At 51.6% G+C, this 21,838-nt stretch overlaps 3 protein-coding genes across 6 annotated transcripts; 2 read left to right on the forward strand and 1 right to left on the reverse strand.

The window, feature by feature from the left end:
* Positions 1–469: 469 nt before the first annotated feature.
* On the forward strand, positions 470–16,420 carry LOC138747214 (ATP synthase F(0) complex subunit C3, mitochondrial-like). Of its 4 annotated transcripts, XM_069906244.1 has the most exons (6): positions 470–587; positions 845–927; positions 5,755–5,832; positions 6,277–6,461; positions 15,332–15,393; positions 16,265–16,420. In XM_069906244.1, exons 1-5 carry the CDS (start codon positions 485–487, stop codon positions 15,342–15,344), a joined length of 462 nt encoding a protein of 153 aa, XP_069762345.1. In that variant the 5' UTR covers positions 470–484; the 3' UTR covers positions 15,345–15,393; positions 16,265–16,420. The 4 variants fall into 4 exon arrangements, with proteins under 4 accessions (XP_069762345.1, XP_069762344.1, XP_069762347.1 ...); XM_069906243.1 differs by lacking the exons at positions 15,332–15,393; positions 16,265–16,420 and adding an exon at positions 9,479–9,756; XM_069906246.1 differs by lacking the exons at positions 470–587; positions 15,332–15,393; positions 16,265–16,420 and adding exons at positions 594–710; positions 9,479–9,756.
* gpr84 (G protein-coupled receptor 84) lies at positions 10,162–13,625 on the forward strand. The gene has a single exon (XM_069906242.1). The coding sequence runs from the start codon at positions 12,278–12,280 to the stop codon at positions 13,409–13,411; it is 1,134 nt and encodes a 377-aa protein (XP_069762343.1). The 5' UTR covers positions 10,162–12,277; the 3' UTR covers positions 13,412–13,625.
* Positions 16,421–17,248: 828 nt separating the features above from the next.
* sp7 (Sp7 transcription factor) lies at positions 17,249–21,345 on the reverse strand. The gene is made up of 2 exons (XM_069906247.1): positions 21,197–21,345; positions 17,249–19,449 (listed from the first exon to the last, which is right to left on the reverse strand). The coding sequence occupies exons 1-2, from the start codon at positions 21,215–21,217 to the stop codon at positions 18,385–18,387; spliced, it is 1,086 nt and encodes a 361-aa protein (XP_069762348.1). The 5' UTR covers positions 21,218–21,345; the 3' UTR covers positions 17,249–18,384.
* Between the last annotated feature and the right edge of the window lie 493 nt (positions 21,346–21,838).

Consider the following 21,838-nt stretch of genomic DNA (forward strand, 5'->3'; position numbering starts at 1 on the left):
CATATTTTGTGAACACGAAGGCACTTCTCACACTCCCGGGGTCAGACACAGAGTGAAGCACCCTCCGCACCGTCCCATCAAACTTTCCCAGGGTCAGACACAGAGTGAAGCTCCCTCCACACTGTCCCATCACACACTCCCGGAGTCAGACACAGAATGAAGCTCCCTCCGCACTGTCCCATCACACACTCCTGGGGTCAGACACAGAGTGTAGTTACCACAGCACTGTCCCATCACACACTCCCGGAGTCAGACACAGAGTGAAGCTCCCTCCATATCGTCCCATCACACAATACAGGGATGAGACACAGAGTGAAGCTCCCTACATCCTGTGCCTTGCTTCCTTCAGCAGTTCATTGCTGCTCCCCTCTGTGTCTGTCATCCCCACCGTTCCACTATACCCCTCTCTGTCTCTGTAATCCCCTCTGGTCCCCTTTACCCTTCCTTGTCTCTGTCACCCCCCTCTATCTCCAGCCCATTGTCAATGAACTTCCCTTTAATTGTGGGATTTCTTTGTCTGCCGACTCAGAAGCCGGACTGCCATTCTCGCGCATGCGCACAGGGGCCATCTCTTTCTCTTCCTGGCGGTGAGTCTGCCCGTCGTGGCGGTGCAGTGGTGGGCCATCAAAAGGGAGGGGAGTGGGGGGAGGTATAATCCGCATCCATCCTCCCTCTAAAGCCCCTTGTATCCTCCCGCCACCCAACGCACGGTGTGTATAAGCGTCTCTCGCGTCCCTGGGCGCCGGCCTTGTCTTTGTACAGGCTCCTCCTGGCCGCCGATGGCGCCGGGTCTCCTGCATCTTTCTCGCCTCTCCTCCTTCACTGTTGTGTTGTTGCTTTGCAGGAAATCGGCCTTCTCTGCTTCTCCCCGAATCTGCCTCAGTCATGTTCCACTGCATTAAGTTGGGTTGCACCCCCGCCTCCCTGGTAAGATGTTTTTTTGGAGGTAGGGAAAGCGGGGTGGGTGGAACCTCAAGAAGGACATGCATTCCAGGAACTCTCGTCGCTTGACCCTTCCAGTCTGGCTACATTCACTGCATTGGACGTTGTGCAGTTCGTGTTGTGTTGCATTGCATGCAGCCTGCAAACTTGCTCATTGATACTTGAAGCTGTACAAGTTGCATTCATTGCATTGCAGCGTGGAGTCTGCGTATGCTGCTTGCATTGATTGCAGTTGTCGCCCAGTTTTCAGGAGGAGAGCGAGGAAGGGGTGTTTGGACACTTACTGAGGTTTATAAAATCATGAGGGGCAAGTATAAGGTGGATGATCACATTCCAAGAGGTGGGGGAAGATTTAAAACTAGAGGGCACAGGTTTGAGGGGAGAGATTTAAAGGGGACCAGAGGGGCACCTTGTTCACACAGAGGGCGGTGGGTATGTGGGAATGGGCTGGAACTGGTGCAGTGGGGACAATCACACCATTTAACAGACATCTGGACAGGTCTGTGGATGGGAAAGGTTCAGAGGAGATTGGGCGGAACGCACGGAAAGGAGGGCCAGCTCGGGTTGGAGATTGGGTTAGCAGGGAGGAGTTGGACCAAAGGCCCTGGATGGCAATGGAGGCCAAATCTGCATGTTATACTTCCATGGCCTGCTTCCCTGAATCTGATGACACAGGGTTTTTCTGCAGTGTTTTGGGAACACAGGAAGCTGAAATTGTGTTAATCACACCATTTCAAGCAGCAGTAGCTTTAAAATAGAAGAAATTAATCAGAGCTGATGACGTGCTCTTGGTTTTGCTTTGATTAGGTCATGTACTGATCGGAAACATTGAATGAGATTGCAAATATTCAAATAAATACATGGCTAATTGTCAGTAAGACCAGGGACCTGGTCATATAGAGGGGTGGATCTCACTCCCCGGTCTGCATCAACTGCCTGAGCTGGTCACAGGTGTCTGGGGGGGGTTGATCTCACACACTGGTTCAACTCAACAGTGCTGAGTTGGACACAGATGAAGGTTTCAGGTTCCTCTGGGGATCCAGTACTGTACCCCAATGTTACAGTGACTGACCCATCCCCACCAATACTGTACCCCAGTGTTACACAGTGACAGACCTGTCCCCACCAGTACTGTACCCCAGTTTTACACAGTGACAGGCTCATCCCCACCAGTACTGTACCCCAGTGTTACACAATGAAAGAACCGTCCCCACCAGTACTGTACCCCAGTGTTACACAGTGACAGACTCGTCCTCACCAGTACTGTACCCCAGTGTTACACAGTGACAAACCCATCCCCACCAGTACTGTACCCCAGTTTTACACAGTGACAGACTTATCCCAGCAGTACTGTACCCCAGTGTTACACAGTGGCAGACTTATCCCCACCAGTACTGTACCCCAGTGTTACACAGTGACAAACCCATCCCCACCAGTACTGTACCCCAGTGTTACACAGTGACAGATTTGTCACCATTGGTACTTTTCATTTTCTATCCCTCTTCTGACATTTATAAATGACTTAGATGAAAAGGTTGGTGGAGTTGTGGTTAGTGTAGAGGGTTTTAAAGGATACACCAGGTGCAGATCAGTCACAGATACGGGCAGGGAAATGGTAGATGGAGTTTAATCCGGACATTGGTGGGGTGGGGGAGGGTGTTGCACTTTGGGAGATCTAATACAAAGGGAACGTCTACAGTGAAACCACACCATAAGCCACATTGACCATGATACATACATTTTCTTTTTCAAATATATACAGTGTCATTTTCTTCCCCCCCCACCCCTCCTCCCATCCCACCCTCCCTACCTACCCCCCATACATTTAAAGTACAAAATCTAAGATACATTAAACCAGTCAAACAATGTTGTCATTCAATAAAAGTAAACAAGAAATTCCACTGAGTCAATTCTTTTCAATTCCTTCTCCTTTCGTTAATTTAGGTGGTAAATGTCCCCGGTAGGTTTTCTCTATTGTGTTTCATGTATGGCTCCCATATTTGTTCAAATATTTCAATATTATTTCTTAAACTATATGTTATTTTTTCTAATGGAATACATTTATTCATTTCTATATACCATTGTTGTATTCTCAAATTATCTTCCAATTTCCAGGTTGACATAATACATTTTTTTGCTACAGCTAGAGCTATCTTAACAAATCTTTTTTGTGCACCATCCAAATCAAGTCCAAATTCTTTGTTTTTTATGTTACTTAGGAGGAAGATCTCTGGGTTTTTTGGTATATTGTTTTCTGTAACTTTATTTAATATCTGGTTTAGATCTTCCCAAAATTTTTCTACTTTCTCACATGTCCAGATTGCATGAATTGTTCCCATTTCTTTTTTACAACGAAAACATCTGTCAGATACTGTTGGGTCCCATTTAACTTTTGAGGTGTAATGTATAGCCTGTGTATCCAGTTATATTGTATTATATGTAACCTTGTATTTATTGTATTTCTCATCGTTCCAGAACATAACTTCTCCCATGTTTCCTTTTTTATCTTTATATTTAAATCTTGTTCCCATTTTTGTTTAGTTTTACCATTTGTTTCCTCATTCTCCTTTTCTTGCAGTTTAATATACATATTTGTTATAAATCTTTTGATTATCATTGTATCTGTAATCACATATTCAAAGTTACTTCCCTCTGGTAACCTCAGACTGCTTCCTAATTTGTCCTTCAAGTAGGATCTCAATTGGTAATATGCCAACACTGTATCTTGAGTTATATTATATTTATCCTTCATTTGTTCAAAGGATAATAATCTATTTCCTGAAAAACAATTTTCTATTCATTTGATCCCTTTTTTCTCCCATTCTCTAAAGGAAAGGTTATCTATTGTAAAAGGGAGTAACTGATTTTGCGTCATTATTGGTTTTGGTAATTGGTAATTTGTTTTATTCCTTTCTACATGAATCTTCTTCCAAATATTGAGCAGATGATGTAATAGTGGAGAACTCCTACGTTGTACCAATTTTTCATCCCATTTATATAATATGTGTTCAGGTATCTTTTCCCCTATTTTATCTAGTTCTAATCTAGTCCAATCTGGCTTTTCCTTTCTTTGATAAAAATCTGATAGGTATCTTAATTGTGTGGCTCTATAATAATTTTTAAAGTTTGGCAATTGTAAGCCTCCTTGTTTATACCATTCTGTTAATTTATCTAGTGCTATCCTCGGTTTCCCCCCTTTCCATAAAAATTTCCTTATTATTTTCTTTAACTCCTTGAAGAATTTCTCTGTCAAGTGTATTGGCAATGCCTGAAATAGGTATAGTATCCTTGGGAAAATGTTCATTTTAATACAGTTTATCCTTCCTATTAGTGTTAGTGATAAATCTTTCCAATGCTCTAAATCGCCCTGTAATTTTTTCATTAGTGGATAATAATTGAGCTTATATAGATGGCCAAGATTTTTATTTATTTGTATACCTAGGTATCTTATTGCTTGCATTTGCCATCTGAATGGTGATTCCTTCTTAAATTTTGAGAAATCCGCATTATTCATTGGCATTGCTTCACTTTTATTTACGTTAATCTTGTAACCCGACACTTCTCCATATTCCTTCAATTTCTTATATAATTCTTTTATTGATAGTTCTGGTTCTGTTAAGTATGCTATAGCATCATCTGCAAATAAACTGATTTTAAATTCCTTGTCTTTTATTTTTATCCCTTTTATTTTATTTTCTGTTCTTATCAATTCTGCTAGTGGTTCTATAGCTAACGCGAACAATAAGGGTGATAGTGGGCATCCCTGCCTTGTTGGTCTGCTTAAGTTAAATTGCTTTGATATATATCCATTTACTGTCACTTTCTCCAATGGCCCCTTATATAATGCTTTAATCCAATTAATATACTTCTCTGGTAAACTGAATTTTTGCAATACTTTGAATAAATAATTCCATTCTACTCTGTCAAAGGCCTTCTCTGCGTCTAAAGCAACTGGTACTGTTGGCACTTTACTCCCTTCTACTGCATGAATTAAGTTAATAAATTTACAAATATTGTCTGTTGTGCGTCTTTTTAATAAATCCAGTTTGGTCTAGATTTACCATTTTAGGTGCATAAATCTGCTAATCTGTTTGCTAATAGTTTAGCTATTATCTTATAATCTGTGTTAAGTAATGATATTGGTTTATATGACGCTGGTGCGAGTGGATCTTTCCCTTGCTGAATCTTTACAGCATTGATGTGCGGAGGGATCTGGGGGTCCAAGCCCATCGCTCACAAAAGGTGGCCACACGAGGTGAGGTGGAGGGAACGGATCAAGCAGCAGGGACTGATTTTAATTTGCAGATCTTGTTTAGCACCTGTCCGTTTTCCGCACTTAGCCTCCTCCACTCCAGGGAGAAGAGTCCCAGCCTCTCCTTGTCACTCTAGTCCTCGGAACATCCTGGTGAATTTCCTGCCCCCTTTCCAGCTCAGTGACATCCTTCCTACAGCTGGATGCCCAGAACTGAGCACAATACTCCAAAGTGTGGTCTCCCCAACATCCTGGACAGTTGTAACGGGACGTCCCTGCCCTGACCCATGAAGGCAAGTGTGTCAAATACCTTCTCCCCCACCCTGTCTCCTCACACTCAGTGGCTGATGTCCCTGCCCCTCTCAGGAATGTGTAGACTAACTCCCATCCAACTTCTGGGGTCAGACACAGAGTGAAGCTCCCTCCATATCGTCCCATCACACAATACCGGGATGAGACACAGAGTGAAGCTCCCTCCACATTGCCCCACCACACACCTTCAACTATAGTGCTCCAAATGATGGAATGTGTGGAATTAACCCTTTGAACTCTTCTTGCAGGTCCAATCAAGCTCCAGGGTCCTGCAACGACCAGTCTCAGTGTCACTGCGATCCAAGTCAGAGGTCTATTCCCCACAGGTAAGGTTCTTGTTCAAGGGGGAATTCAAACAGGCAGAGAAAAGTCTGGAGAGTGGCTGAAAGGCCTTGTAAATATGTAACAGACTAGAGGGTAGCTGAGTAACCTGTCCAGTATCAGAATTTATTGTGAACATATGAAATTCGTTGTTTTGCTGAACCATCACAGCACAGATTATGAACTTTCAAATTAATGATATACCATTAAAATTGTTCTCTCCTCTTCTCCCCTTTCTCCCACTTCCCTATCACCTCCCACTCCCCCACTTCTTCCCCCACTCACTTCCCTCTTCTCCCCGCCCTCTCTCTTCCCCACTCTCTCCCCTATCTCATCCCCACGCCACACTCTTCCCCGCTCTCTCCCTACCACCCTCTAACTCTTCACACCCTCTCCCCCTCATCCATCTAACCCTCTCTCTCCATCCCACCCACTTCCCATGCCCCTAGCCTCTCACAGTCCCTCCTGCCCCGCAGCTCCAGGTGACCCTCCGCCTGTTCCACACCGGGAAAGTGAGCCGAGACATTGACACAGCGGCCAAGTTTATTGGTGCCGGGGCTGCAACAGTGGGAGTGGCTGGTTCGGGAGCTGGAATCGGCACAGTGTTTGGCAGCTTGATCATCGGCTATGCCAGGTTAGCATGCTGCCCCTCGTCACCCCTCCACTTCCTGGTGAGGGATTAGGGACTCATCGGGGTGGGGGGTGGATTTACCGTGTCAATCCCCATACTCCAAGGTCTCTCTGTTCTACAACACTCTTCACCGTGTCAGTCCCCATACCCCGAGGCCTCTCTGTTCGACAACATTCCCCACTGTTCACTGTGTCAGTCCCCGTGCCTCGAGGTTTCTCTGTTCAACAACACTCCCCACCGTTCACCATGTCAGTCCCCGTACACCAAGGCCTCTCTGTTCTACAACACTCCCCACCAGTCACCCTGACAGTCTCCGTTCCCCAAGTTCTCTCAGTTCTACAACACTCCCCACCATTCGACATGTCAATCCCTGTACCCTGAGTCCTCTCTGTTCTTCACTGTGTCAATCCTGTGCCCCGAGGTCTCTGTTCTACAACACTCCCCACCGTTCACCGTGTCAGTGCCCGTACCCTGAGGCCTCTCTGTTCAACAACATTCCCCCACCGTTCACCGTGTCAGTCCACGTACCCCGAGGCCTCTCTGTTCGACAACACTCCCCACTGTTCACTGTGTCAGTCCCCGTGCCTCGAGGTTTCTCTGTTCAACAACACTCCCCACCGTTCACCATGTCAGTCCCCGTACACCAAGGCCTCTCTGTTCTACAACACTCCCCACCAGTCACCCTGACAGTCTCCGTTCCCCAAGTTCTCTCAGTTCTACAACACTCCCAACCATTCAACATGTCAATCACTGTACCCTGAGTCCTCTCTGTTCTTCACTGTGTCAATCCTGTGCCCCGAGGTCTCTGTTCTACAACACACCCCACCAGTCACCCTGACGGTCTCCGTTCCCCAAGTTCTCTCAGTTCTACAACACTCCCCACCATTCACGTCAATCCCTGTGCCCCAAGGCCTCTCTGTTCTACAACACTCCCCACCATTCACGTCAATCCCTGTACCCTGAGTCCTCTCTGTTCACTGTGTCAGTCCACGTACCCTGAGGTCTCTCTGTTCTACAACACTCCCCACTGTTCACCCTGACAGTCTCCGTTCCCCGAGGCCTCTCTCTTCGACAACACTCTCCACTGTTCACTGTGTCAGTCCCTGTGCCTCGAGGTTTCTCTGTTCAACAATCCCCACTGTCACTGTGTCAGTCCCCGAACCCCGAGGTCTCTCTGTTTTACAACACTCCTCACCATTCATTGGGTCAGTTCCCATACCCCGAGGTCTCTCTGTTCGACAACACTCCCCACTGTTCACTGTGTCAGTTCCTGTACCCTGAGGTCTCTGTTCGAAAAAACTCCCCACCATTCACTGTGTCAGTCCACGTACCCTGAGGCCTCTCTGTTCGTCAACACTCCCCACTGTTCACTGTGTCAGTCCCCGTGCCTCGAGGTCTCTCAGTCCTCCAGCACTCCCCACCGTTCACCATGTCAGTCTCCATACCCCGAGGCCTCTCTGTTTTACAACACGCCCCACTGTCACTGTGTCAGTACCTGTCCCCCGAGGTCTATCTGTTCTACAACACTCCCCACTGTTCACCGTGTCAATCCCTGTACCCTGAGTCCTCTCTATTCTTCACTGTGTCAGTCCTGTGCCCCGAGGTCTCTCTGTTCTCCAACGCGCCCCACTGTTCACTGTATCAGTCCCCATGCCCTGAAGTCTCTCAGTCCTACAGCATTCCCCACTGTCCACTGTGTCAGTCCCCGTACCCTGAGGTCTCTCTGTTCGAAAACACTCCCCACTGTTCACTGTATCAGTCCCCGTGCCTGAGGTCTCTCAGTCCAACAGCACTCCCCACCGTTCACCGTGTCAGTCCACGTACCCCGAGGCCTCTCTGTTCGACAACACTCCCCACTGTTGACTGTGTCAGTCCCCGTGCCTCGAGGTCTCTCAGTTCTACAGCACTCCCCACCGTTCATCGTGTCAGTCCACGTACCCCGAGGCCTCTCAGTTCGACAACACTCCGCACTGTTCACCGTGTCAGTCCCCGTGCCTCGAGGTTTCTCTGTTCAACAACACTCCCCACCGTTCACCATGTCAGTCCCCGTACCCCGAGGTTTTTCTGTTCTACAACGCGTTCCAACGTTCACCGTGTCAGTCTCCATACCCCGAGGCCTCTCTGTTTTACAACACTCCCCACCATTCATCGGGTCAGTTCCCATACCCCAAGGTGTCTCTGTTCTACAACACTCCCCACTGTTCACCGTGTCAATCCCTGTACCCTGAGTCCTCTCTGTTCTTCACTGTGTCAGTCCTGTGCCCTGAGGTCTCTCTGTTCTACAACGCACCCCACTGTTCACTGTATCAGTCCCCGTGCCCCGAGGTCTCTCAGTCCTACAGCACTCCCCACCGTTCACTGTGTCAGTCCCCGTGCCCTGAGGTTTCTCTGTTCTACAACATGCCCCACTGTTCACCATGTCAGACCCGTACCACGAGGTCTCTCTGTTCTACAACACTCCCCACCGTTCACCGTGTCAGTCCCCGTACCCCGAGGCCTCTCTATTCTACAACATGCCCCACTGTTCACCATGTCAGTCCCCATACCGCAAGGTCTCTCTGTTCTACAACACTCCCCACTGTTCACTGTGTCAGTCCCCGTACCCCGAGGCCTCTCTGTTCGACAACACTCCTCACTGTTCACTGTGTCTGTCCCCGTGCCCCAAGGTTTCTCTGCTCAATAACGCTCCCCACCGTTTACTGTGTCAGTCCCCATACCCTCAGGTCTCTCTGTTCTACAACACTCCCCACCGTTCACTGTGTCAGTCGTGCTCTGGTTTAATCTCCCAAAGTGCAACACCTCACACTTTACTGAGTTAACTCCATCTGCTGTACCTTGGCCCACTTCCCCAACTCATTTCAATCTTATTATGGGGTTGAATAGGCATCCTCACGCTGATGACTAATCCTAATGGTGTGGTATTGTGATGTTATGAGCCCTCCATCTCTTCCTCCCCATCTCCCACTTCCTTCCCCTCTCCTCCCCCCCCCCCCTCTCTTTTTTCCCCCCTCTCTCTTTAGGAACCCTTCACTGAAGCAGCAGCTCTTCTCCTACGCCATCCTGGGCTTCGCCCTGTCTGAAGCCATGGGCCTCTTCTGTCTGATGGTTGCCTTCCTTATCCTCTTTGCAATGTGAGGGGAACGCTCCCCCCTCCCCGTCTCACTGTCACCCGTCTGCCTGCCTCTATCCATCCCTCTCACCTGCAACTCATGGACCCCAGAGGGTTGTCTCAGCCTCTAAGAAGATGGAGAGAGAGAGCGGGATGAGTCATGATCAATAAATCCTTCTTTTAAATATGGCTGAGGAGGAGCAGTTATTGCATGGTGGGCAGGTTGTGGGTAGGTTGGGAGAGGGAGGGGGTGGTGAGATGGGAATAGGGAGAGGAGTGGGGAAGGGTTGAGGTGAATGGGGGAGTGTCAGTGGGAAGGGGGAGCAGGGGAGGGATGTAAATGGGAAGAGGGCAGTGAGGAGGGAGCAGGGAGAGGGGCTGAGGGAGGAGAAAAGTGCAGTGGGGGCAGCAAGGAGGGACGATGAAAGGTGATGGCTGGGAGAAGGTGGTGAGGAGATGAGGAGGAGCAGGGGTTGGGGTGGTGGGGGAAACTGGCAGATAGAAGGGGTGAGTATAGAGGAGAGGGAGGGTAAGGGGATGGCAGGAAGTAGGGAGAGGGGTAGCAGGTGGAGTGAGTGTGGGGAGTGCAGAGGGGGGGGGGAAAGTGGTGACAGGGAAATGGCCCCACATTCACAGTTCTTTCTCCCCTTCTGTGCCTCCATTTCCTGTTGATTTGGTGACACACTTCCCTGTGGTTTCCAGCAGACCATATGCTGTTCCTTGTGAAACTTCTGGTGATGCAGCCCTTTGTACACAGTGTCCTTCCCGTTAGCCCACGGCTTGAGAAAGTCTGATCTTGCCACTGCTGGCTGAGAGGGTGCATCGATTGCACCACAGGATGCACATGGGAGAATCGCATCTGCACGTTAGGTGACAGGAAGAGACGGTCATGGGGAAAGCAGGTGGCCACTCAGCCTATGGTGCCTGGTACCCCATTCAGAAAGATTACAGTTGATCTGACCAATAACTCAGCTCCATTTCCCCATAACCCTTAATTCCCCAACTGTTATAAAATCTGTGTCTACAATACATTTAATGAGGCATCCCCCACTGCTTCCTCGGGCAGAGAATCCCACAGATTCCCCACTCTGGGAGAAGCAGATCCTCCTCATCTCTGTCCTGAATCTACTCCCAGAGAATCCCACAGATTCCCCACTCTCTGGGAGAAGCAGTTCCTCCTCATCTCCATCCTTAATCTATTCCCAGAGAATCCCACAGATTCCCCACTCTCTGGGAGAAGCAGATCCTCCTCATCTCCGTCCTGAATCTACTCCCCAAATCTCCGTCCCCTCATTCTAGTCTCACCTCTCCATGGAAACAACCTCCCTGCTTTTATGTCTATAAGACTCCCTCATCCTTCTAAACCCCATTGAGTACAGTCCCAGACCACTCAATCTCTTCTCACAATCTCATCTCCAGAACCAACCTGGTGAGCCCCCTCTGCACCACCACAGCCACTCTATCCTTTCTCCAGATAGGAGACCAGAACTGGATTCAGTACTCCATGTGTGGCCTCATCAGGACCCTGTTTCAGTGACAGGGGTGTGGTCTCTGCCTCCATTCCTGGAGAGAGAGGTTCCTTGGCACTGAGACCATCCAACCTCAGTGCAACCTCATCATCTCATGATGTCCCTATCAGTCAACAATCTTAGCCCCCTCCCCATACACATAACCCTTGAATATCCTCATACCTGAGTGTCTTGAATGTCCACATTGTATCAGCTTTCACCACTACCCCTGGCAATGCATTTCAGACACGCACCACTCTGTAAAAGAACTATCTGACATCTCCAAACGTTCCTCCCCTGCCTGGGTCTTGTTCTCTGGGATTTGCTACTGTCGCCCCAGTTAAAAAGGTGCTGGCTGTCCACCTGGTTTCATCCATAGTCAGCTGAAGCATGTTCTCTGACGCATGGACTGTCTATTCTCCAACACTTGGACTGTGTTCCCCGATGAACAGACTATCATCCCCAATGCTTGGATTGTGTTCTCTGACACACGGAGCATGTTTTCCGACGCGCAGACTGTTCCCGGATGCACGGATTATGTGCTCTGAAACAGGGATCATGTTCTCTGACGTACGAACTGTTCGCATGAGGTTTAGGTTAGGATTAACCCGAACCGTCATGTATGCTTGAAGGAGTGGGGTGGGCGGCGGGGGGGGTTCAGATGCAGTGCTGCTGTATGAGTCTTGTCAGACAGAGGCATGGACAAGCAGTCAGCAGGGGTTCAAATTGAATTTGTGCATCGTGTCCAGCACAGGCATGCAGAATGAAAGGTCTGTCCCTGTTCTATTGACGTAGACTAGAAAAGTCCTCATGTAAGTCTCTCTCTCAACACAGACTTAAAACCATTGTCCACCATCTTCACTGCTTGTCACTTGCTCACTACCCCCTCTCTCTCCCTCCCCCCACTCCTTCATCTCTTTATCTCTCTGCCCCTCCCTCTTCCTCCTTCCGCCCAGAGAGTTCCCTCAGCAGATCTCGCCGTCACTTCCCCAATTCCCTGTCTATAAACCCCACAGCACGCTGAGTCAGTCAGTGCAGAACCATTCCTGCAGCGTCCCTGGGGTCTTGTGCTGGGCTAGACTGGTGAGAAAGATAGGTGAACTGGGCGTGTGCTAGGTGCAGCAGCTGGTCAGGTGAGCAAAACACTGAGTTCAGGGTTGGAGCCAGGCGGGAGCGGAGCAGGAGCTGAGCGGGAGCTAGACATGAATGCCAACCTGACCTGGGACAACAACACCTGCCACCCGGACGTGTATGGGTACCGGTACTTCGGGGCTTTTCTGGGGATCGGAGTGACGGTGGTGGGCACTGTCGGCAACCTGATGACTCTATTGGCCTTTGCCACGGACAGCCACCTCCGCACCCGCTTCAACCTGCTGATCCTCAACCTGACCGTGTCCGACTTGATTTACTGCGGCTTTCTGCAGCCTGTCACCGTCGATACGTTCCTGCACTTCACCTGGAGGCAAAGCCGTCTCATGTGCCAGATCTTCGGGCTGATTCTCTTCGAGGCTAACGCCGTCTCCATCTTCAACCTGGTGCTGATCGCCGCCACCCGCTACCTGCTCATCTCGGACCCGCAGCGCTTCGAACGGCTGTATACCTGGCGCACAGTGCCCTGGGTGTTGGCTCTGCCCTGGGCTCTGGGTCTAGCGCTGTTCGGTCCTCTGTGGAACATCTACGTCTTCCTGCCAGTGGTATGCACATGCAGCTTCCACAGGTCCCGGGGCAGGCCCTACACCACCGTGCTCATGTTCTTAATGTTCGGCTTTGGTCTTAGCACCATCGGCATCTTCTACTACCTTATCTCCCGCAAGGTGCGCTCCGTTGCCAAGGCCCTGCAGCAGTACCGGCGAGACCAGGGCGCGGACGTGCCGGCCAAGAAGAAGAAGCAGCAGCGGGTGTCTGGGGTGCCATCGTCGGACAGCGGGTTGGCACCAGAACCCAACCCCTCACAGGTGACGGAGGACACCAGCGTGGGAGAGCAGCCCTTGGCTTCAGTAGGAGGGGCAGAAAAGGCACGCCCGTCCCCTGCTACTGCGTCCCAGCCCAACCAGAGCACCAAGAAGGAGTTCAGCAAGGTGACCAGAATGTGTTTTGCCATGTTCCTGGTCTACGTGGCCTGCTACTTCCCCTTCTGCATCCTGCATGTGGCGGATGGCAAGAAGAGAGCGCCCATCCTGCTGCACATGGTGGCTGGCAACTTCACCTGGCTCAACAGCTGCCTCAATCCCGTGCTCTATGCTGTGATGAACCGCCAATTCCGCACCGCCTACTGGGGGGTGCTCACCCGAGGGGTGGCTCTCCTCACCCGCTGCTTCCGCTCCTGCAGGACCTGATTGCCCTCCAACCCTTCTCCGGCCTGCTACACGGGGACTGGAGGACGTTCAGTCCCTCTCTGGTTTGTTAACTGGGACAAGTGGCGGTTCAGCCCTCACACAGCTGAGAGAGGGATGACCAAATGTTGAGGGGGGTGTGGAAATCCTGAGAATGTCCGGAGGTCACGGATTGAAAGTGCTCAGTGTAAAATGCAAAATAAAAGCTTTAAATGTGTGTGTTGGAGTCCAGCTTATGTGGGAGCACGATGGAGGACTGCGGGGTGGTCAGTGTGGAAGGAGGGGAGGTGTGGAAGAAGGGGAAAGGTGGAGTGAAGGTGAGGAGGGAGGGGAGGATGGAGTGCTATGGTGGCAGTTCTGCTGTGAAGTGAAACGGAAATGGCTGAGTGGCTGTGACTGACATTGTGTAAGTTTCACTTGTTTCCTGGCAGCTGACATTGCTGGTTGTAACTTGTCCATGGTTGGGAAGTTCCATCTTTCACTCATTCGACCAAAAGGCACATTTTATTAAACGTAATCAGAGTCCAAGTGTTTGGGGAAAAAAATGGCAATTTAGCCAAGTCTGCTTCCGTCTCCATGTCCCTGGGTCAGACCACACTGGGAGAACCATGCACAGTTCCCGACTCTGTGTCCCTGGGCCAGACCACACTGGGAACACTGCACAGTTCCTGTCTCTGTGTCCCTGGGCCAGACCACACTGGGAACACTGCACAGTTCCCGTCTCCACGTCCCTGGGCCAGACCACATTGGGAATAGTGCACAGTTCCCGACTGTCCCTGGGTCAGACCACACCGGGAGAACCATGCACAGTTCCCGACTCTGTGTCCCTGGGCCAGACCACACTGGGAACACTGCACAGTTCCCGTCTCCATGTCCCTGGGCCAGACCACACTGGGAACACTGCACAGTTCCCGACTCTGTGTCCCTGGGCCAGACCACACTGGGAACATTGCACAGTTCCCGTCTCCATGTCCCTGGGCCAGACCACACTGGGAACAGTGCACAGTTCCCGACTGTGTCCCTGGGTCAGACCACACTGGGAGAACCATGCACAGTTCCCGACTCCGTGTCCCTGGGCCAGGCCACACTGGGAACACTACACAGTTCCCATCTCCATGTCCCTGGGCCAAACTACACTGGGAACAGTGCACAGTTTCCGACTGTGTCCCTGGGTCAGACCACACTGGGAACACTGCACAGTTCCCGACTCTGTGTCCCTGGGCCACACCACACTGGAAGCACCATGCACGGTTCCAGTCTAAGTAAGGGATAAAGTGTGGTATACCATTGACAGGAAGGGGCCCAGGATGGAGGATTGGTCCTGGGGTGGTGAGCTGATCCTGGTAAGGAAGGCTAATCCAGGAATGGAGGCCTGCTTTCTGGGACAGAGTTATTCCCAAGATGGAGGACTGGTTCTGGGACGGAGCTTTGGTCGCAGGATGGAGGGCTGGACCCAGGCTGGAAAGATGGTCTGCAGCAGAGGATTAGTCCTGTCAGGAGGTCGAGTAGACCAGGCCTGAATTCTCCGGAGTTCAGAAGAACGAGAGGAGACCTCAATGAAACATCTTGGGGTTCTTCAGGGGAAACAGATGAGGGGAGGATATCTTCACCCCCAGCACCCCACTGGGGTGTCCAGAACTAGGGGTCCCTGTACCAGAAGGGGTGGGCCATTGGTCAGAGTTGAGAGAAAAATTCCCCCAAATAGGTGAATCTACGGAATTCTCTCCCACGAGTCTGGTGCCAAGGGTATTCTGGAGATTCTGGGAATGAAGCAAGAGGAGCCCGTCCAGGGGAGTAGGGTTGATGCTATGGCATTAAGTGGGTGAGGGGGGAGATCAGGGGAAGTTGATTGGCTTAATTCCGAGTCGTCTATTACATAATCTGAGCCAACCATTCACACTGATCCCTTTTCATCCTTCCCAGATTCCAGGATTGAGATGTGATGGGGAAATGGGCCAAGGAATGGCAGGTGAAGTTTAACTCAGGTAGGTGTGAAGTGTTGCGCTTTGGGAGGTCAAACCAGAGGAAGACTGACACGGTGAACGGTGGGGAGTGTTGTAGAACAGGGAGACATCAAGGTACTGGGACTCTCACAGTGAATGGTAGCGAGTGCTGTGGAACAGAGAGATCTGGAGGTATAGATATATTGTTTTATGAAAGTGGGGACACAGAGACAGGGTGGGGAAGAAGATGTTTGATGCATTTGCCTTAATTGGTCAGGGCACTGAGACCAGGAGCAGGGATGTCCCTTTACAACCGTACACTTGTGCACAGTTCTGGGCACGCACCTGTAGGAAGGATGTCACTGAGTTGGAAAGGGGACAGAAAAGATTGGTGAGGAATTGAGCTCATCGAAGACCATAGTCAGTATGAATTGGAAACAACGTCCCCTCCTCACTGATTATCAACACAGGCACACCCCAAGGATGTGTGCTTAGCCCACTGCTCTACTGGTTATACACCCACAACAGGCCAGACACAATTCCAATGCCATCTACACGTTTGCTACACAGTTGTCGGCAGAATCACAAATGGCAAAGAGGAAGTGTACAAGAGGGAGATGGATCAGCTTGTTGAATGGTGTAATTTCAACAACCTTGCAATCAATGTGAGCAAAACCAAGGAGATGATTGTGGACTTCAGGAGGAAGTCAGGTGAAAATGACCCAGTCCTCATCAAAGGCTCGGTAGCGGAGAGGGTCAAGAGCTTCAAATTCCTGGGGGTCAACATCTCCAAGGATCTGTCCTGGAGCCGCCACGTTGATGCAATCACGAAGAAGATTCATCAGCGACTAGACTTTGTGAGGTGTCTGAGGCATTTTGGTATGTCACCAAAGACTCTCGTAAACTTCTACAGGTGGACCGTGGAGAGCATTCTGGCTGGTTCCATCACTGCCTGGTGTGGAGGTGTCCCTCTTCGCTCTGCTACCTTCGGGAAAAGGTCCAGGAGCCTAGACGAGCACTCAGTGACATCAGAATCTTGAATGATCAATGAACCAAAGACACTACCTGACTTTTCGTGCACTATTATTTGTATTTTGTATAGTAATGTTGTAAGATATTTATAATGTGAATGTTTGCTCTTTGACGCTGCCGCAACACACTGAATTTCATGACTTGTTCGTGAAGATAAATCCTGATTCTGAGCTGCAGTGTTCGAACGGGGCAGCAGGTGGCAACGTTGGACAGCTCCATGCGATCTCCTCCGTGGCTCGCACGGGCGGTTCTGCGGGCGCTGAGCCAGAGCGCAGGGAGGGGACTGGACTGGAAGATGCAGAGAGAAGGGGGACATAGAGGGAGAAGGGGGAGACAGTGGGAGGGGAGCGAAGGGCGAGTGAGGGTGAGAGAGAAGGGGAGGGGAGAGGGTCAGAGAGGAAGGGGAGAGTGGGGAGTGAGGAAGGGAGAGGAGTGGGAGAACGGAGGGGTTAATGCCAGCACGGGATACTTGCAGAATTGGTCCCATCACTGAAAATGACCTTGAGCACACAATATCCCACACACTGGTCAGTCCAGGGGTGAACACCATCGCAGAGGCACCCCCTCCCCACATACTCCTCGCTTTCCGCACCTCACCACCACCCGCGGTGCACCCTCCCAGTAAGGTTTTAATTCACCACCAACAACTTGTGATTTACAGAGTTCTCTCTCCCTTTCTCGGATCACTCTCTCTCTCTCACACACACACTCTCCACGTTACACTAGCAGTGGAGGTGGATGGGGAATAGGATTGAGTGCTGCACCTCCTCGCCCCCTGACTCCAACCACCTTTCCATGCATCTTTCACTCTCGTCTCCGGAAGTTATAATGTATTGAGTATTTAAAACAAATGTGACTCGTGTCCCAATGTCCAAGAGCTTTAATTGAATGGGTGATCATTTGTTAAACTGTTGGAAAACCATCTCCGTCCACCACTGTTCCACATCAGCCAGAGGGAGCTCGTTTTAAGGTACATAAATCAGGGACTGACAGACTACTGCTCTTTGTGTTTCAAAGTTAGAACGTCCACAGGCCCATAGCTGACACAAGAACCACATCATGTTGTTTGGCCAGAGGGAGTGCTTCAAGCATTTTCAGGCGTTGGCTGATTTAACATCTCCATCTGCATCCTCGGTTTCTGCAAACTCAATTATCCATTAATGGTCTTGTGTGGTTTGGAAGCGAGGTGGTATTCGGCGATAAAGGATTTACCATCAGTGCTGTCAGGGATGTGTTCTGGACAGATTAATCTTAGGCAGATAATCCAGCACAACCCACCAGAACCAAACACCACCTGAGCCAACACCACCCAATTCAACCAAGACCACCCAACACATCCCAATACAGCCCACACAACAAAACCCAATATAACACAGCCCAACAAAACCCAACACCACACAGCCCAACACAACATAACATAACCTGACACAGCCCAATATAACACAAAACAACGCAACCCAATCCAACACAAAACAACCCAATCCAACTCAAACACAACTTAACCAACCCAGCACAACCCAATCTAACACAACCCATTCTGACCCAATACAGCCCAACCTAACACAACATAACAAAACCCAACCCAACACAAAGCAACACAACTCAGCACAATTCAACATAAAACAAAACGCAACCCAACACAACACAATGCAACATAACAAAACACAACACAGCCCAACAAAACCCAACACAACACAATCCAACCCAACATAACACAACACAACACAGCCCAACACAACACAATCCAAACCAACATAACACAACACAATCCAACCCAACCTAACAAAACACAACCCTACAATGCCCAGGCCAGGACCAACCATTACAAAACACAAGTAATCACAACCAAACCAGGTCTTGTAACCCCAACTAACCTAGGGCATCATAACCCAAGCCAAGCCACAAGCCCATGGGCCCATGAGCCTCCCAGCTGAGCAGGATCTCCATGCGCCTCATCCATCTTCCCCTCCCCCAGCCCCATTCCCAGCCTCGGTCCGCCCGTCAGATCTCCAGTAGGACCCCTTCGCCGGGAGGATGTGGCCCGGCCCCCTGGGCCCCGCTGGGGGGCGAGAGGGGAGACCCCTGGGCCTCGGACGGGGGCCTGGAGTGGCTCCTCTGGTGCTTGGCGAGGTGGTCACTCCTGGTGAACCTCTTGCTGCAGTGGGGGCAGTTGAAGCGCTTCTCCCGGGTATGGGAGCGGAGGTGACGCTCCAACTCGTCTGAGCGGGAAAAGCGCTTGCCGCAGAAGAGCCAGTTGCAAAGGAACGGCCGCTCGCCGCTGTGCCAGCGCAGATGCGCCTTCAAGTGCGACGCCTTGCCATACACCTTGCCACAGCCGGCGATGTGACAGCTGTGCACCGGCCTCTTCCGCGGGGAGCCCCCCGACCTCTGCAGCTCCCCGCAGTCGGGGCAGTCGCAGGAGGGAGCCCCTGGGTAGGGCCCCGTCCTCCCTGCCTTGGTCCTGGGCACCTCCTGAGACAGCAAGCCCACTCCGCCGCTCGGATAGGGGGTGCCCGGGGAGTAGTCGGGCACCGGGTAAGACGGGACCTGGGGCTGGTGGTAGGGAGCTTGCAAGGTCTCGGTGGCGGGGCACAGCCAGCTGGAGTTAGCGTGGGCATCCCACCATGCAGTGGCAGGACCGGCCGACGCGCTGCCGCTCGCCGGCGGCAGACCCACCTTATACCACGGGCCGTAGGGGTTCGCAGCACCCGGCGCCGAGAACATCCCGGCCACACAGTCGTTCTTGGAGGTGAGGAGGGAGAATTCGGAGCTGGGGGCAGGGAACGGGGCTGAAAAGGGGGAGTAATCGCCCCCATACCCTGCCGAGCTCTGGTGCACGGAGGGCGAGAGCAGGCCAGTGCCACAGTGTGCGTAGAAATCCGGACAATCCTCCCCGGTGTGGACGCCAGGCATCGGAGCAAGGTCCATCGCCGGGGCCGGGGATTTCTTGTCCTCGCTCCTGAAGGGTTTCGCCGAGGAGGTGGAGGGTTCACTCAACGGGAGGGGGCTCCCCATTCCAGCTCCCGTCATCAGGGAGAGCGGGCTGGAGCTGAAGGGGACCTCGTCCTGGAGGGAGGAGAGAGAAGGGAAAGGGGAGGAGGAAAGAGAAGGGGGTATGGGGGGATAGGGAGAATGGAGAGAGGACAGAGGGGGAAGAGGGGAATATGGGAGGAGTGAGGGGGAGAGAGGAAGAAGGGTTACACATGGCAGTAATTCCACCCCATCTCCCCAAAATCAACACCCCCCTCTCTCCCCGCAGCCATGTATCACTCCCCACACTGATCCCACTGCTCCACATACTTCCCACAGCCCTGTATCAGTCCCCACACTGTTCCCACTGCTCCACATACTTCCCACAGCCCTGTATCAGTCCCCACACTGATCCCACTGCCCCACTCCCTCCCCACAGCCCTGTATCAGTCCCCCACACTGATCCCACTGCCCCACTCCCTCCCCACAGCCCTGTATCAGTCCCCACACTGATCCCACTGCCCCACTCCCTCCCCACAGCCCTGTATCAGTCCCCACACTGATCCCACTGCCCCACTCCCTCCCCACAGCCCTGTATCAGTCCCCACACTGATCCCACTGTCCCACTCTCTCCCCACAGCCCTGCATCAGTCCCCACGTTTACCCCACCGCCCACTCTCTTCCCACAGCCCTGTATCTGTCCCCACACTGATCCTACTGCCCCACTCCCTCACCACAGCCCTGCATCAGTCCTCATGTTTACCCCACCGCCCACTCTCTGCCCACAGCCCTGTATCTCTCCCACACTGCCCACTGTCCCACTCTCTCCCCACAGCCCTGTCTCAGTGTTCACACTGATCCATCTGCCCCGCAGTCCAGCAATTAAACATGAAAACGATAGAGAGCGGGAGAGAAAGATGAAAATGAGGAAGAATGAGAAAGAGAGAGACAAGAGCAGAAGGAGAAAGATGGACTGAAAGAGGAAAAATGAGAGGATGATTGGAGTTAAAAGAGAGTAGGGGATAGAGAGTAGATGGTGAAAGTGAGGAAGAGAGGGGAGAAATGAGAGGACTGGGGTAATGAAGGAGATAGGAAAGAGTCGGAGAGGGTAAGGGAGAGGAGAGAAAGGTGGAACAACAGAGAGAAGGAGGGATTCTGCGAAGTGCAGAAGAAGCTAATGCTGTCTGGGTGTCTCAGGATTTGTTCAGGGTCTAAGGGATATTTCTATCCACCCCACGCACCCCTCCTTCCCTCCCACATCCCAGAGCCCCTGACCCCACATCTTTCACAGGTCGTTCATATACCCCTTGCCAACACACAGAAGTAAAAATTCATGCAGCACTTATCTGGAAGCCCCATTAAAAATGATTTGCATCTTTCGCCTCTCCGTCCAGTACTCATTCAACCTAGTGTTTCGTTTCGTCCATCTGTACCCTCTACAGCACACTTCTTGTCTACCCCCCTTCTCTCGACACCCTCCCTCATCTTTCTCTTCCCTCTCATCCCCGTCTCTTCCTGTATCCTCTCTCTCTCTCTCTGCTCTTCTCCCTCGCTGCCACATCTCTCTTTGATCTCCATCTCTCCCTCAAACCTCTCGCAATCTCACGCTATCCCTTCCCTCTCTCCCTCCCCGCTCTCCCCTCCCTATCTCCCTTTCCTATCCCTCTCTATCTCCATTTCTCTCTCTTCCTATCCCCACGTCCCCGCTCTCTCTCTCTCTCTATTCCTACCCCCTTTCACTCTCTCTCTCTCCTTTCTGTCCCTCTCTACTTCTCCAATTTCCCGGGCACTTCCGCGGGTGGGGAGTGCGGGAGCAGGGTCGATGGAATGTGCGACGCCTCACCTCCAGTAACGAAGTTGCCATGTCCTCCGCACGTCAAGAGTTCGAGACTCGTCGCCGCCTCAAGTTGAAGGCTCGGTTCTCCCGGTCGAGGAAGCGGACGGTCACGCCTCTGTAATTGCACATTCTGTCACTTGGTGACTGTAGCACGTTCCCCAATACGGGAGCCGCCTTCCCCTCCCCCTCCCTCCCTCATCCCATCCTTCCTCCCCCTCCCCCATTTCTCCCTCCCTCCACTTTCCTCCCCTCCCTTCTTTCCTTCCTACCCATCCTCTCTCTCTTTCCCTCCCTCTCTCTCTCCCTTCCTTCCCCCTCTCCCCTCTCCTCCCGCCATGTCTCTCTCCCTCCTTCTCTCTCTCTCGCCTCCCACTCCCTCCTTCCCTTTTCTCTCTTTCCCTCCCTCTCTTTCTTTCCCTTCCTTCCTCTCTCTCCTCCTTCCCTTCTCCCTCTCTCTTCCCCCTTCCGCCCTCTCCCTCCCCTCTCCTTCTCTCTCTCTCTCCCATCCTTCTCTCTCTCCCCTCCCTCTCCCTCCTTCCCTTTTCCTCCCTTCCTTCCTCTCTCCCCTCTTTCCCTTCTCCCTCTCTCTCCCTCCCTTATGCCCTCTCCCTCCCCTCTCCTTCTCCCTCTCTCCCTCTTCCGCCCTGT

This window comes from Narcine bancroftii, chromosome 12, assembly GCF_036971445.1.
Source record: "Narcine bancroftii isolate sNarBan1 chromosome 12, sNarBan1.hap1, whole genome shotgun sequence".
Lineage (NCBI taxonomy): Eukaryota > Metazoa > Chordata > Chondrichthyes > Torpediniformes > Narcinidae > Narcine > Narcine bancroftii.

Coding starts and splice junctions, on each gene's coding strand:
- LOC138747214 (XM_069906243.1), top strand. CDS start 485: ATGAACTTCCCTTTAATTGTGGGATTTCTTTGTCTGCCGACTCAGAAG. Junction 5,833..6,276: donor CAGAGGTCTATTCCCCACAG/GTAAGGTTCTTG, acceptor CCATGCCCCTAG/CCTCTCACAGTCCCTCCTGC. Junction 6,462..9,478: donor TTGATCATCGGCTATGCCAG/GTTAGCATGCTG, acceptor CTCTCTCTTTAG/GAACCCTTCACTGAAGCAGC.
- gpr84 (XM_069906242.1), top strand. CDS start 12,278: ATGAATGCCAACCTGACCTGGGACAACAACACCTGCCACCCGGACGTG.
- sp7 (XM_069906247.1), bottom strand. CDS start 21,217: ATGGCAACTTCGTTACTGGAG. Junction 19,450..21,196: donor TGGCAACTTCGTTACTGGAG/GTGAGGCGTCGC, acceptor TCCTCCCTCCAG/GACGAGGTCCCCTTCAGCTC.